This window comes from Carcharhinus amblyrhynchos, chromosome 3 (genome assembly GCF_965287045.1).
Source record: "Carcharhinus amblyrhynchos chromosome 3, sCarAmb.v2.hapA, whole genome shotgun sequence".
Taxonomy (NCBI): domain Eukaryota; kingdom Metazoa; phylum Chordata; class Chondrichthyes; order Carcharhiniformes; family Carcharhinidae; genus Carcharhinus; species Carcharhinus amblyrhynchos.
Window position 1 is genome coordinate 98,751,435 of NC_137326.1, and position 14,588 is coordinate 98,766,022.

The window sequence follows — 14,588 nt, forward strand, 5'->3', positions numbered from 1 at the left end:
GGTAAAAGCACACAAGGTTTTGGCCTCAACTACTTCCAGTAGTAGTGAATTCTACACATTCATCCGTCTGTGGGCGAAGAAATTTCTACTCACCTCAGTCCTAAAAGGTTTACCCCTTATCCTCTGACTATGACCCCTAGTTCTGGACTCCCACACCATTGGGAACATTCTTCATTAATCTACCCTGTCTAACCCTGTTAGAATTTTATAAGTTTCTATGAGATCCCCTCTCACTATTGTACTCCAATGAATACAATCCTAACCAACTTAGTTTCTCCTCATATGACAGTCCTGCCATTCCCGAAATCAGCCTGGTAAACCTTCACTCTACTCCTTCTATGGCAAGAACATCATTCCTCAGCTAAGGACACCAAAACTGCACACAATACTTCAGGTGTGGTCTCACCAACACCCTATACAATTGTAGTAAAACATGCCTATTTGTATACTCAATTCCTCTCGCTATGAAGGCCAACTTACTATTTGCCTTTTTTATTACCTATGTACCTGTGCGCTTACTTTCAGCAACTGATGCACAAGGACACCAAGGTCTCACTGAGTATCCATCTTTCCCAATTTATACCCAATTCAAATAATACCTACATCCCTCTTTGTTTCTAACTATCTAGGGGGAGAACAGCACTGTAACAGCTAACCTTTAATGAGCATAGGATACTATTATAACCATGTCACACTGATAACCTGAAATTCCATTATTTATCTGAAAAAGTATCTAACAATCTTTGCCCTGAATTTATGGAAATTTTTTGCAATATTCAAAATTCAGTATATTTTCAAACTTATTTCTAAGACAGATCATATTATACAAACGCTACTGATACAATACCTCCCATGTTATTTCCACTTTTGTTTGGAAATTACTTCTTTAATTAGTCCAGTTCCTTAGGTAGCAGATTCCAAGAGAATTGTATGAATATTTTCACTTTGGCTATATGCTATCAACCTAAGTAGACCTGTGTGTCACTTGGTTTTAGATACTGTAAGAGTTGTGTGGAACTCTCTAGCCATATCAATATCTAATAGTTATGGCAGAGATTAATGTATGTTCAACACACTGAAGTTTTTGGTACTTCAAGAACAAATCAAGTGTGGTTGCCTCAAACATTATCGTTCTTTATACTGCGCTTATTATCCAGACTTCATCCTCAATATTCATTCTTCATATGATCTCATTCCATGTTGTTGACTGAAAGCTTTCACTTGACTTGTGTTTCAGGCTTTCTTCCTTTTCTGAAGCTGGACAGGTATGACCATTCAAGGCAGAAGCTTTCTGGGAGTTCTGTCCTTTAGCAACCTTGTGGAGCTCTACCCAATTGCCAAAGATGAATGATGAAGTGTCTGCATTGCTCTCTCTATCTGATCATTATCTTCCAGCTAGTGTTACTTCAATGTGGACAAGTAAATGTATCAAAGTCCAGAACTCAAAATTAAGTTCCTCTATCTGAAATTGCCTTTTTTGATATTCATTCAGGTGCAAATGTTGATCTCAAATACTCTGCAATATCTTGCCATCGGTATGAAATCTGAAGAAGTACTCCATAAGTGAAAGAAACATCAATAATTTCTACATAGATCAATCTGTCTCAACCTTCTGCCAAGGTTGATTAGGCACAGCTGAAAGTGTCATGTACTTGACTGGATTGGTCATTTCCTTGTACAATTCTGAATAAATTTAAGGTTATTGCCTAATGCTGGGCTATCATATGATCTGTCTAGCATGCTCATTATTCTTATCAATGTGTTAATGTCAGGCGTGTACTCGCCCTAAGATCTCAAGTTACAAAACTACAGAAATCATTAGACGGGTGTGTCTTTAGAGTATCGGTTATTAGTCTTCCATTGACCACTGTGGCTTCAGTCTGCAATTTAGTCTCTTTTGGCTAGCCTTGCTTAATGTATGGTAGTATTAAGTTATATACTGCTGTTATATTTTCACAAACAGGACAGCATAAGGAGAATGTGAGAGGAGAATACCAGGCAGGCAGTCAGCAGCACCTAGTGCTTAACATTATAAAATAAACATAAGTTCATTGGTTGGTGAAAACCTGCTGTTAGGGAGCATTATCAAGGAGCTGAGAATTAAAAAAAGCATTTTTTTAAAAAAGGGATTACATCCATTTAGGAAAGAAATGCAAGAAGTAGGCAGACAACTGGATTTGGATTTTAGCTTAGACTATAAATGCAGCTTAAAAACTTTAGATAATTAATATTTACAAACTTCAAAATTAAATGTCTTCACTTGAAAGAGTTGAGCAGTTCTGATTGTTTGTCTGGTGTAAACAAGAATAAGATTTTTGCAGTCTATATATTCTGTTTGGATAAGCTCAGTCCCATGATTTGCACATCCTGCGCTTTGTGGGAAATCCTAGATGCTGCTGGTAACTGTATGATCATGTGTGCAGGTGATGCCGCTGGCTGGGGCAACTTAAGCTCCAGGGTTTGGAGTTTGAGTGGCTGCTGGGGGCACTTTGGTACATTCACGAAGCTGAGCGGTTCATGGATAGAATGTTTAATTTTTGATGTGCAAAATATTACCTATTCAGTACGAACTCAACCCTAGGTTTTTACACAATTGATCACGGAGTGATTTTGTTTGCTTTTTTAGATATGGTGTGATTTTTCCTAATTAACTCATCATACGTACAAACCACTGATAAAATAATTATGTGCAGGGGCATTTATTCTCAAAATCTTTTTGAACTCTTGACAAAGCTATCATATGTCTTAGGAATGTATCCTTTTCTTTCAAAATTCACTTTTCTTATTCAATGCAACTCGCTTGTGTCAGAACAACCTACGGTTATCTCCTCATATACCAAGATTCCATTAGGTATAGAAAGCCTTTGAACAATTGCAACTGAAAACAAAATGATGTTAAGAAAATCTTGAACTGTAATGTCTTCAAGTAGATCCATCCAATGTGATAAATATCCTTAATAATGCTTGAAACTGGTATTTGTCAAATGTCTAAACTAGCATCCTATTTAAAGTCCACTTCTGCTTCTCCCAAGAGGGATGGAATCTGGTCTGCTGATGCTTGTAGATATTTCTCATTGCATTTGGCTTATTCAAGAATCACAGATTTATACTATGTCACTTGGTTTTCAGGTTTAAGTTAAAATTAAGTAACAATGCAAGTCTGTGGACGATTCCACAATTTTCTATTCCATCTTGGTACTTTCTTCTTTCACCCTCAGCAGAATTCAGACACAGATTGATGAGAGATCAGAGATTGGAAGAAAAAGATTTGCAAGCGGCCACTCTTTGACCTGTTACGCCCAAAAAGTTGCTCAGATGCCGATGGAGTTTTTTTTTGTATCTTTGAATATATATTACGTGAGACACTAATGGCAAATGATAAATTTCTTGGTCTTCTAACTTCTTTTATTGAAATATCTTTCCTGTATATTTGTCATATAATTTCAGGGAATTATTAAACACATTCAAGATTTTGGACAGCCTCTTCTGTAAGGCAACCTCTAGCTTTTTTTAGGGACTCATTTTTAAAATCAGTTAAGTTATTATTAGAGAAACTTTGTTGTCCTTTATTTTATTCTGTGACACAGTCACGTTGTCCTGCATGAGTGGTTTATGTTTTTGAGTGCATTCAGTGAAAATGCTTCTTCCTTGAACATGTGATACTTCATATGTGCAGCAAAAATCTGGACCCCTTACAGGATTACCATTCATCAGAAAATTTCTCCCTCCAGAGTGACTTCAGTGCATATTTTAAGCTGGGATACTTGTTTGTTGAGATTTACTGTCTCAGCTTTTCTATCTGAGTGATTTCTGATTACCACATGTTGCTTTTTAACAGTTGTTTTTATCTTGTATGCTGTATTACTTTCCTAAATTTCAAGATAGGGTTTAATTTAGAATTTACTGCAAGTTTTCCATTTCACAGGTCAACCACAAGACAGTTATTATTTCACCCTGAAGTGCGGCACATTTGCAATGCTGTCACAACAAGGGTTGTGTTGAAACTTTCAACAGGTATCACCTTTTTGCTTTCTTGAATTAAATGTTGCACTCTTGAAGATTACATTTTTACATGTCATGGAATTCCTTTCACCTCTTCTCATAAAAATTCTTTAGTTTTGCTGTCCCATTTTGCCAGTGTCATTGAGGAAAGAATATATTTTAATTACTTCCACACCGCATTTGTCAGTAGGCAAATTTGATTTTCTTCATTCATTTTGTAAAAACTGGAAATTCTTTCCTACCATTCAATTTTTTGAATGAACTCAATGCATTCCTTAACATTTTGCAATTAAATTTTTCTGTTGAAATTATTGCCATTTCCTGCACTCTGTCGCTGTGACTGAATCTCTAGCATAAAATGGCCGAAAACTTGCTCAGCAAGGCTGCAATGTGCATTCCCAGGAAGAAGCTCTCACTTTGGTACAAGAATGCAAGCACAATTTCAGCAAATATAGACTTACTTCTATGTTTTTTTTCCCCTAATTCTGATACTAGATGTAGAGTTTTCTGACTAATGTATAATAAACATTAAGATAAGCATTATGTGTGCTCCATAAGCTCCTTGACGCCCTTTATTGCAAATAAAATGTGCAATTAATATCACAAGTAGAACAGAGATCAACTCAGATAAAATCAAGTGAGATGAGCAACTCAAAACCATAACAAGCAGATCAAAATCGCTTCAACGTGGACAAGCAAATGGAGTAGACTCAGAAGAAGGCTGATATCCCTGTCCAAACAATGATTCCACACCAGGCAACCTTGTCTTGTTAATAAGATGATCATTATAATTATTCAGCACTATCTTGCCAGACATAGTGAAGCTTAACTACACTTGGCTCACTCCATTTTTGTATCAGCCAATTTATCCCACCATCTGCAGTAATCAGTCCCAATTCCATTGGTCAATGTGCAGGTTTCAACATCTACTTCCCAATGATCCCAAAATTTAAGAAAAAAAGGATTAACTCAGCAGGCTGTCTCAGGATTCTGGTCAAAAGTTTGTAAATGCTTTCTAGATGGAAAAAGGTTGCACTGACTATGGGTTTGTGATGCCCCAGACCATAACCAAACCTTTGCTAAAGCCTACAATTTTCCCTCTTGCTTTCTGTACATTTTTCCATTGTTCTACAAAATTCAGAGATAGGTGAAGAAAATATGGAAAATTTTTAACTTTATATAGTAATTGTTACTGTTGTCACATATGTTTGAGATTAGCATACCAACTTCTGTAATGGGCCTTGGTAACTTTATGGTATATGGTTACATCACTGTGGGTGGCAAACGTTTTGCCTATGGTGTACCAGCTTTAAGACATTATCAGCAGCTATTAAATGTTACTCTAGGGGCCTATCTTCATCTCTACACATGCATGCTCACATTCAGGTGCAGAAATACAGTACATATGTTCTCTCCTGTGTCTATACAGATACAGGAATACTGTAACCATGACGCCACACAAGTGTTTGATTGTTATCCATGATTTTGCAGTGATTTCTTCATTCTGTCCCAATCTCAACTTTGTAGGAACATTGAGACAGATGAGAGTCTGCAGATTTTTTTGGTGGGGTATGCTGGATCAATGATGGAAATCTGGCTGTTTCATTCACAATCTTTGCTCAGGGTAGATGTAAAAACCTACACACAGCATCACTGAATGAGCTATAGTGTAAGAACGCTGTCATTTGGACCCATGCAAGATTTTCCAGTTTAAGTTCAAAAGGTTTGCCAGTTTTGAGGCATGCAGTATTTTATGCAATATATTGCTACCTGCAGCTACGTTTTACTCACCTCTTTCATAAGGGTCTACATTTTTTTCCTGTATTAAATTCTTCAAGGTTTCAACATCATTTTCTCTTGCAGCTTTGAATAAGGGACTTTCTGTTCTGCAAAGTGAAATCATTTCTTTTTGTAATCCATCAGTTAAAAGTTTAAGTTGATTTTTAATGTTAAATTAAAAAAATATAAATACAATATATAGCTAAATTGCTATCAGTAGAATGATAACTTGTAACTAATTCCAGATGGAAAGGTGAAATTGGTTTCACCATTGTTAGAATCATAAATATGGAATGAGAAGTTGTCCTTTGGCCCATCAAGCCCCTTCCTTCTACAAATCAGAAATAATTCATTCTAACATGGATGTTACCATTTCATCTCCTGAAAAACTATTCAACATGATTCACCCACTTCTGCCTCAGGGATCAAATTGAGCAGAATTCAATAATACTTAGATATACATCTGACTTTATTCACGTCCTTGATCTATTATCATCCTTCGTCTGACCTTACTCACTTAACATAGAAACAAAGAAGATAGGAGCAGGAGGAGACCATTTGGCCCTTCAAGCCTGCTCTACCATTTATTACGATCATGACTGAATGTCCAACTCAATAGCCTAATCCAGCTTTCTCCCCATAACCTTTGATCCCTTTCACCCCAAGTGCTGTATCTAGCCACCTTTTGAATACATTCAACGCTTTGACATCAACTACTTCCTGGGGCAACAAATTCCACAGGCTCACCACTTTGGGTGAAGAACTGTCTCCTCACCTCCATCCTAAATGGTCTATCCCGAATCCTCAGGCTGTGACCCCTAGTTCTGGACTCCCCCACTGTCGGGAACATTCTTCTTCCATCTACCCTGTCTAGTCATCTTAGTATTTTCTAAGCCTCTATGAGATTCCCCCCTCTATCTTAACCAGGAACCATCAAGTTCCACCCAACATACAACCTTCTCTTTTTACAATCATCATTTTTACCCTTGGCACCATCTCTAAAGGAGAATTTTACCTCATTTGTTTTTTGTGCTATTAGCATTACTGGGGGAAATCAGTACTCTTTGGATAGGGAAGTCCTTCTGATCTTGAGGTCAATAATTTGTTACTCATGCCCTTTAGTGCTAAATGCACAAACTGAGTCAAATAAGTCACACCTATCAGCATGTGAAAACTGATCTTGCTCTTTCTCAATTCATTTTCCTACAATAAAATCATGTTTAATGTGGAAGTTACTCTTCATAAAATGCAGTCCAGAGTCCCAGAATAATTCTTACTGCTGTTCTCTAAGTCTCTTTAGTGTGTTAAATTCCTCTTAAAGTGGGAACATCAATCTTCCCATTTCAGTATAAAAGCAAATTACTGTGGATGCTAGAATCTGAAACCAAAAGAGAAAATACTGGAAAATCTCAGCAGATCTGCCACGATATGTAGGAGAGAAAAGAGCTGATGTTTTGAGTCCAAACAAAGGGTCATCTAGACTCAAAATCTCAGCGTTTTTCTGTCCTAACAGGTGTTGCTAGACCTGCAACAATTTTCCAGCATTTTCTCTTTTGGTCTCCATTTCAGTATCTTTATAGACCACACCTCTCCGCCCATGATTTCATAACCATTAATTAAAACGGTGGCAAATCCCGCCCGAGTGTCTAAAATGTAGCACACTGTTCCAAACATGCTTTTACAGTTATTCACATGAAGTTGCTCTATTTCTGCTCAAGATAAATTCGGATTTTGAACCAACTGAATATTCCCATTAAATGATGAATAAGCATCCTAAGTCTTTTCCTTCTCTGCTTCTTGCAGATGCATGTTTCTTTCTAATATACGTAACCTTACAATTATCAGTATTAAAGAAATTAAGATAATGAAAGAAGCATCTCTAACTTTAAGAATCAGAATAAGATGAAAAAGATGACATTTCAAAACAAGAAGTAGATTTAATTTTGGGTCTGAATTTTCTACGCTGACCAAATGAAAAATTCTGCAAAGGATGAAGTACAATGAGGGCAGAGATTGAAAAAGTTGTACACAGTTTGGGAAAAATTAAATACGATACCAGGGTAGTATTACCTTCAGATTAAAAGTTTGCCCAGATACTCAAAATATAACAAAATTATCACGTGGTTATTGTGGAGTTTCAAAACATGAAAAAAAGAACAAACTTTAATTTAACAAGTTTAATATTTTTAAAAACACAGTAGCAAATATACATAGCATTTTGAATTCCCGCTCAGCCTAATTGTAAAAAGTACTTTTCTCTAATACATGCTCACTCATTTCACAGACCATCCTTCAGCATGGAAATTACAAACCAAGTTTGCTCCTTACCAACATTACCTTGGCCACCTGCACAAAAGAGTAAGATGCCTGAGGAGAATTCACCTGCATGCTTTCCCTCCCTCCAGGACAGAAAAATCTAGTTTTAATTCTTTCCACCCGATATCACATCGAATACCACGAACTTGTCATAACGAGAAATCATTGAGTGCCATCTTTATCCTACCATACATACCACAGTGAACTTGCACACCATAGCATTACCTTATATATACACACACAAACCATATAGAATGAAATCTTTCCTTTGAATCACTGATTTATGATGGTCTCTTATTAGGCATAAAAATGTAAACTTTTGAACTCCATCTATGAGGACCATTTATTTACTCAAGTTGTTGCCAAAAGCGAATACTAGAGATTTCTGTATGCATAAGAATCATTTTCACAACCGCATAATGCAAGCAATATAACGCTTTTTCTCAATAAGCAGCTAATAATTCAAAAAAAAATCAATCATTCATGGTAAGAAAACACCTCATCTTAAACTATCTTACAGCAACATGGGCATCAATCATGGGCCTCAGCTATTTACCATTTATATAGATGATCTGGAGGAGGGAACCGAGTGCAGGGTGTCGAAATTTGCTGATGACACCAAGATTGGGGGAAAGGCAAATTGTGCGGAGGGTGTGGAGAGTCTGCAGAAGGATCTAGATAGGCTGGGCGAATGGGCCAGGAAATGGCAAATGTAATTTAATGTTGGCAAGTGTGAGGTGGTCCACTTTGGTAGGAAGAATGGTAGGAAGGACTATTACTTACGTGGCGAAAAACTGCAGCAGGCGACGGTGCAGAGGGACCTCGGGGTCCTTGTGCATGAGTCGCAAAAACCCAGCTTGCAGGTGCAGCAGGTGGTCAGGAAGGCAAATGGGATGCAGGCCTTCATAGCGAGGGGGATTGAATATAAAAGTAGGGAGGTCTTGCTGCAGCTGTATAGGGCATTGGTGAGGCCGCAGCTGGAGTACTGTGTGCAGTTTTGGGCGCCGCACCTGCGCAAGGATATTTTGGCCCTGGAGGGAGTGCAGAGGAGGTTTACTAGGCTGATACCGGAGTTGAGGGGATTGAGCTATGAGGAGAGGCTGAATAAACTAGGCTTGTACTCGTTAGAGTTTAGAAGAATGAGGGGAGATCTCATTGAGACGTATAAGATGATGAATGGGATGGATAGGATAGAGGTGGAGAGACTCTTCCCGCTCAAAAAAGACAGTAGGACTAGGGGGCACAGCCTCAAGATAAAGGGGAGGCGGTTTAGAACGGAGTTGAGGAGGAACTTCTTCACTCAAAGGGTGGTGAATCTCTGGAATTCTCTGCCCGTTGAAGTGGTGGAGGCTGCCTCGCTAAATATTTTTAAGAAGCGGGTTGATGGGTTCTTGATAAGAGAGGGGATTAAGGGTTATGGGGAGAGGGCGGGAAAGTGGAACTGAGCCACAACAGATCGGCCATGATCTTGTTGAATGGCGGGGAAGGCTCGAAGGGCTGGATGGCCTACTCCTGCTCCTATTTCTTATGTTCTTATGTTCAATCTCTCCACTTGAGGACGTGACATCTTTATTTCAGCTTGTTCAGACTTATTGTTAACAGCAATTAGTATCTTTCTTAAACTTGAAAACATGAGTTCCCTTGTTTTTGTCAGATCAATATGCCATCTATGGTCAGTCTGTAGGATAAGACAGAATGCTGGTCTATACTTAACGCTATGAGAACTGGCTACACAGACTGACCAGGTATCATTAGAGTTACTTTTTCTTAGCTACGTCCCTTGATTGGGCAATTCTCCAAGATATATTGTGGTTTCAGAAATGGAAAGCTTTTCTTTATAGATGGGAGAAGCTGCAAAAAATTTATTTCTATTTGACTGAAAATAGAATTGAGATTAATTTGTAGATATATGAGACCCAATGTACCTCCCTTCCGCTACCATTGTCGTCAATCCTCGGGGTCACCATGTAAGCAGTGGCTGTAGAATGAGACAAAAGCCCACAGCTCTCTTTAAAAGAATGGAACCTAAAAGTGGACACCAATTCTACTTATTTTGATCTCAAAACCTTAACTCTGCTAAATACTAGCAAGTTGAAGGTCTTAAAATAAATACGAATTGTTGGGCAATTCTGAATTTGCAAATGCCACTGATTGACATTCTGATCCTGCAGCAAATATCCCAGTGTGGCACAGCTTTCTTTCTTTAGCAGCGCAAGGCTCCTTCTTGCTTACAGGAATCCTGCAAACTGTAACTTTCCCAACCCAGGAAATGGGTCAGTGTCATTGCAGAGCCAAGGTGGCAAGCAAAAGACTTGCCCTGATCCTTGTTCACAACTAATTTGGGAGAGAGAGAAATAAAGTCCACATTGCGCACAACAACTAAACAAGAAACAGATTAGATATTTAAAATATATTGTACTTGGATATAAATAAAATATAATATGTTTATTCGAATACCTGCAGGTTCTAGTGATGCAGTGAATTAGACTGTTTCGCTTCTACATTTGGCAACAAGCATACTGATCTGCCTCAGCTCATCTGCTGCTGAAATTCTCATCCATGCCTTTGTTACCTCTAGAATTGGTTATTCCAACAGACTTCTGGCTGTCCCATACCCACTTTCTATCCTCCATAATCTTGAAGTCATCTAAAACTCTGCTGCTCATGTTCTAACCCACAGGAAATCTCATTCACAATATCTCATGTGGGGTGACCTATATTGGTTGTGGGAGCAATACTTTAGTTGTACAATTCTCATCATTGTTTTCAAATCTCTCCAATAACTTATCCCTGCCCATCTCAGTAACCTCTAGGCCTGCAATCCTCAAAAAACCTCTGTACTTTTCCAATTCTGGTCACTTCATCCAAATTTAATTGCTCCTTTAGTCCTAAGCCCTGGAATTTTCTTTCGAAACCTCTCCAACCCTTACCACTCTTTGTTTCTGCACAACAGATAGCATGGTGGCACATTGGTTATCTCCTTATGTGGTTCAGTGTCAAATTCTGCTTGATAATGTTCCTGTGAAGTCATTTGGGGGTACTTTACTACATAAAGGTGTTACATAAATACAAATAATTGTTATTATTAGAAAAAAAACTGTTCTTTCCTCTTTAGAATTGAAAAGATTTAGTGCAAGTTGAGTTTGGGCTGTCTGTTTTTAAAATGGATTTAAGTTAATTGCAGAAGAAATCTGTCAGTAATTTGATCAAATTGGCAGTAATTCAAGCAGGATGACATCCATGGGATAATTAAAGGTCATGCCACATCAGTTGCTGACAGACAGTGTAATGGGTATATTAAGCCACACCTACTCTATGTTCCCAAGGAGTGCCTGGCAGGGACATTGCGAGTTTCAAAATGTGAAATATCTTCTTCAGCAAAGATATCTTCTCACTGCATTACATGGAATATCAGCTCCAAACTCTAAAATGCCAATGAGCAGAAGGTCTTCCTCGTATGTCACACAAAGTCTACTATCCACAAATTTTATTGAGTCTATAGAAGCTCTACAACAGAGACCAGGCTGGAATTCTCTGGCCTTCCATGCCAGCAGGATTCTCCGGTCCTGCCAGCAGCGCATGCCCACATGCAGGTTTCCTGCTAGCATGGGGTGAGATCAATAGGAATTTCCACTGATAGCAGTGGGACCAGAGAATCTAGCCACTAGCAAACAACGCGCCACCTCCTGGGAAACATGTATTTGGGAGACCGGAGAATCTCGTCCCAGGTCTGCTAGCAAAATAAAACCAGATTCCATTTTTTGCTTGCACAATTCTAAAGTTGACATCTGATTTAAACATTAGCATAAGTCAGAGAGAAAGGAATTTTAAAATCATTTTCCAGTGTAACGTGTCGTCTAAATAGTAACACTCTGAAAGTGCTTTATTAGTCCTTTGCAATAAATATGGATATAATGACAAAAACAAACATAAATGATGTGTGGTTTCTTAATGACCAAGACAACTATTTGAAATGTTATTAATCACACCTCCAAGGTGACAAGTTAAGTGTAATATTTTTAATAAATACATGCTCATTGTTTGGGTTGTTGCAAAGTACATCAAACATCATTTTATTTCTGCATAAACTTTAGCTGATGTTGATCATGCTGTTTCTATGTTCAAACTTTGAGAATCCTCTATCTGCCCTAAATTTTAACTCCTTTGTCCCCCATTTAACAGGGTCTCCCTGTTTATCAGAAGTTGTATTTAACTCTGAAATACACTTGTAAATCATGCAACAGTCTTTGCTGGGTTCTGACAAGTGTAGCATGAATATAACACACTAATTCTGCTCTCTTCAGTATCACTAACCTATTTGGACTGTGGGAATTAGAACACCTAGAGGAAATCCACGCAGACATAGGGAGAACATGCAAACTCCACACCGACAATGGTCCGAGGTCGGAATTAAACACAGGTCCCAGGTGCAGTGAGGCACTGCTGCCTCTCATTGCTAGGGACCCAGGTTCAATTCCCAGCTTGGGTCACTGTCTGTGTGGAGTTTGCACATTCTTCCCATGTTTGCGTGGATTTCCTCTGGGTGCTCCAGTTTCCTCCCATAGTCTGAAAGATGTGCTGGTTAGATGCATTGGCCATGCTAAATTCTCCTTCTGTGTGACTGAACAGGTGCCAGAGTGTGGCAACTAGGGGACTTTCACAGTAACTTCATTGCAGTGTTTATGCAAGCCTATTGTGATGCTGATAAATAAACTTTAAAAAACCTTCTTGTTTAAACTTCAAGTCTTTTCTTTAAGTCTTGTATATTTTATTTGAATACAAGAATAAAAGAAAACTGAATAAAGAACTTAAAGATTCTTCCATTAAAAGTTACTTTTTAAAATCATTGTCAACTCCAATTATCATGGAAAAATAGATAGGCGATACTGAAGCAAGCAGAATAGATGAGTTACATTCATGCTACACTTGTCAGATTCAGCAAATCCACCAAGTGTATTTCAAAATTAAATACAAACTCCTGAAGTCAGAAGGAGTAGTAAGGTAGCTCATTGCAATTTCTTCAAAGTAAGTTTAAGTTTATTTATTAGTGTCAAACATACGCTTACATTAACACTGCAATGAAGTTACTGCATTTTCATTAGATACATAATAGATATATTCAACTAACACATAACGAAAGCACCCTAGGAAACCAATAACTAAAAAGATGCTGACACAAAAGGAGAGATAGGTTACTGACCTTTTTAACCTGAAAAATTGAAGCTGGTTAAAGAGGCTGATATTGGAATTTCCACTGCAGGCTTTGTTATGTTTTTGACCAATTTTGTTTTCCATGCTGAAATAGGTCAGTAGATTTACTTGATTGTGCAGAACCATTGCCTTTTTTAAATACACTATTTAATTGTCTATAAAGTACATGGTACACTTGTCTTGAAGGAAGATAGCAACTAAGGAAGAGCTAACATGTACTGAAATATCCAGGTCAAAAGTTCCTTCTGCAGTTAGAGTGTCTTTTGGGGCATCTGCACTCATGGATGCAAAGAATATCCCTGGTTTTTGAACATACACTCACTTTTTGTTCTTTTTATTTGTTCATGGGATGTGGGCATCACTGGCTGGCCCAGCATTTATTACATTTAATAATGTGAGCACTAATGGTTGAAACTCAAAATCAAGGAGCTGTCTGGTTAAATTTACTTTTCTTTTGGAAGCACTTTCAACAATTGTGCTCAATAACCTGGAGCCTCAAAAATTAGAAATGGAGGTCTTTCCAAGTTTAGGGCTGTACTCATAAGAACATAAGAAATAGGAACAGGAGTAGGCCATCTGGCCCTTCGAGCCTGCCCCGCCATTCAATAAGATCATGGCTGATCTGTCGTGGCTCAGTTCCACATTCCCGCCCTCTCCCCATAACCCTTAATCCCCTCTCTCATCAAAAACCCATCAACCCGCGTCTTAAAAATATTTAGCGAGGTAGCCTCCACCACTTCAACGGGCAGAGAATTCCAGAGATTCACCACCCTTTGAGTGAAGAAGTTCTTCCTCAACTCCGTTCTAAACCGCCCCCCCTTTATCTTGAGGCTGTGCCCCCTAGTCCTACTGTCCTTTCTGAGCGGGAAGAGTTTCTCCACCTCTATCCTATCCATCCCATTCATCATCTTGTACGTCTCAATGAGATCTCCCCTCATTCTTCTAAACTCTAACGAGTACAAACCTAGTTTATTCAGCCTCTCCTCATAGCTCAACCCCCTCAACTCCGGCATCAGCCTAGTAAACCTCCTCTGCACTCCCTCCAAGGCCAAAATATCCTTGCGTAAGTACGGTGCCCAAAACTGCACACAGTACTCCAGCTGCGGCCTCACCAATGCCCTATATAGCCGCAGCAAGACCTCCCTACTTTTATATTCAATCCCCCTCGCTATGAAGGCCAGCATCCCATTTGCCTTCCTGACCACCTGCTGCACCTGCAAGCTGGGTTTTTGCGACTCATGCACAAGGACCCCGAGGTCCCTCTGCACCGTCGCCTGCTG

At 38.7% G+C, this 14,588-nt stretch overlaps 1 protein-coding gene across 1 annotated transcript in view; it reads right to left on the minus strand.

Annotated features, from left to right (window-relative positions):
- Positions 1 to 14,588, minus strand: part of LOC145341471 (transient receptor potential cation channel subfamily V member 6-like) — a 130,738-nt gene that overhangs the window by 81,431 nt on the left and 34,719 nt on the right. Inside the window, exon 2 of the mRNA XM_080186437.1 lies at positions 5,794 to 5,888. Within this exon, the coding sequence (XP_080042563.1) occupies positions 5,794 to 5,888 (95 nt within the window). The remainder of the gene's footprint in view (positions 1 to 5,793; positions 5,889 to 14,588) is intronic.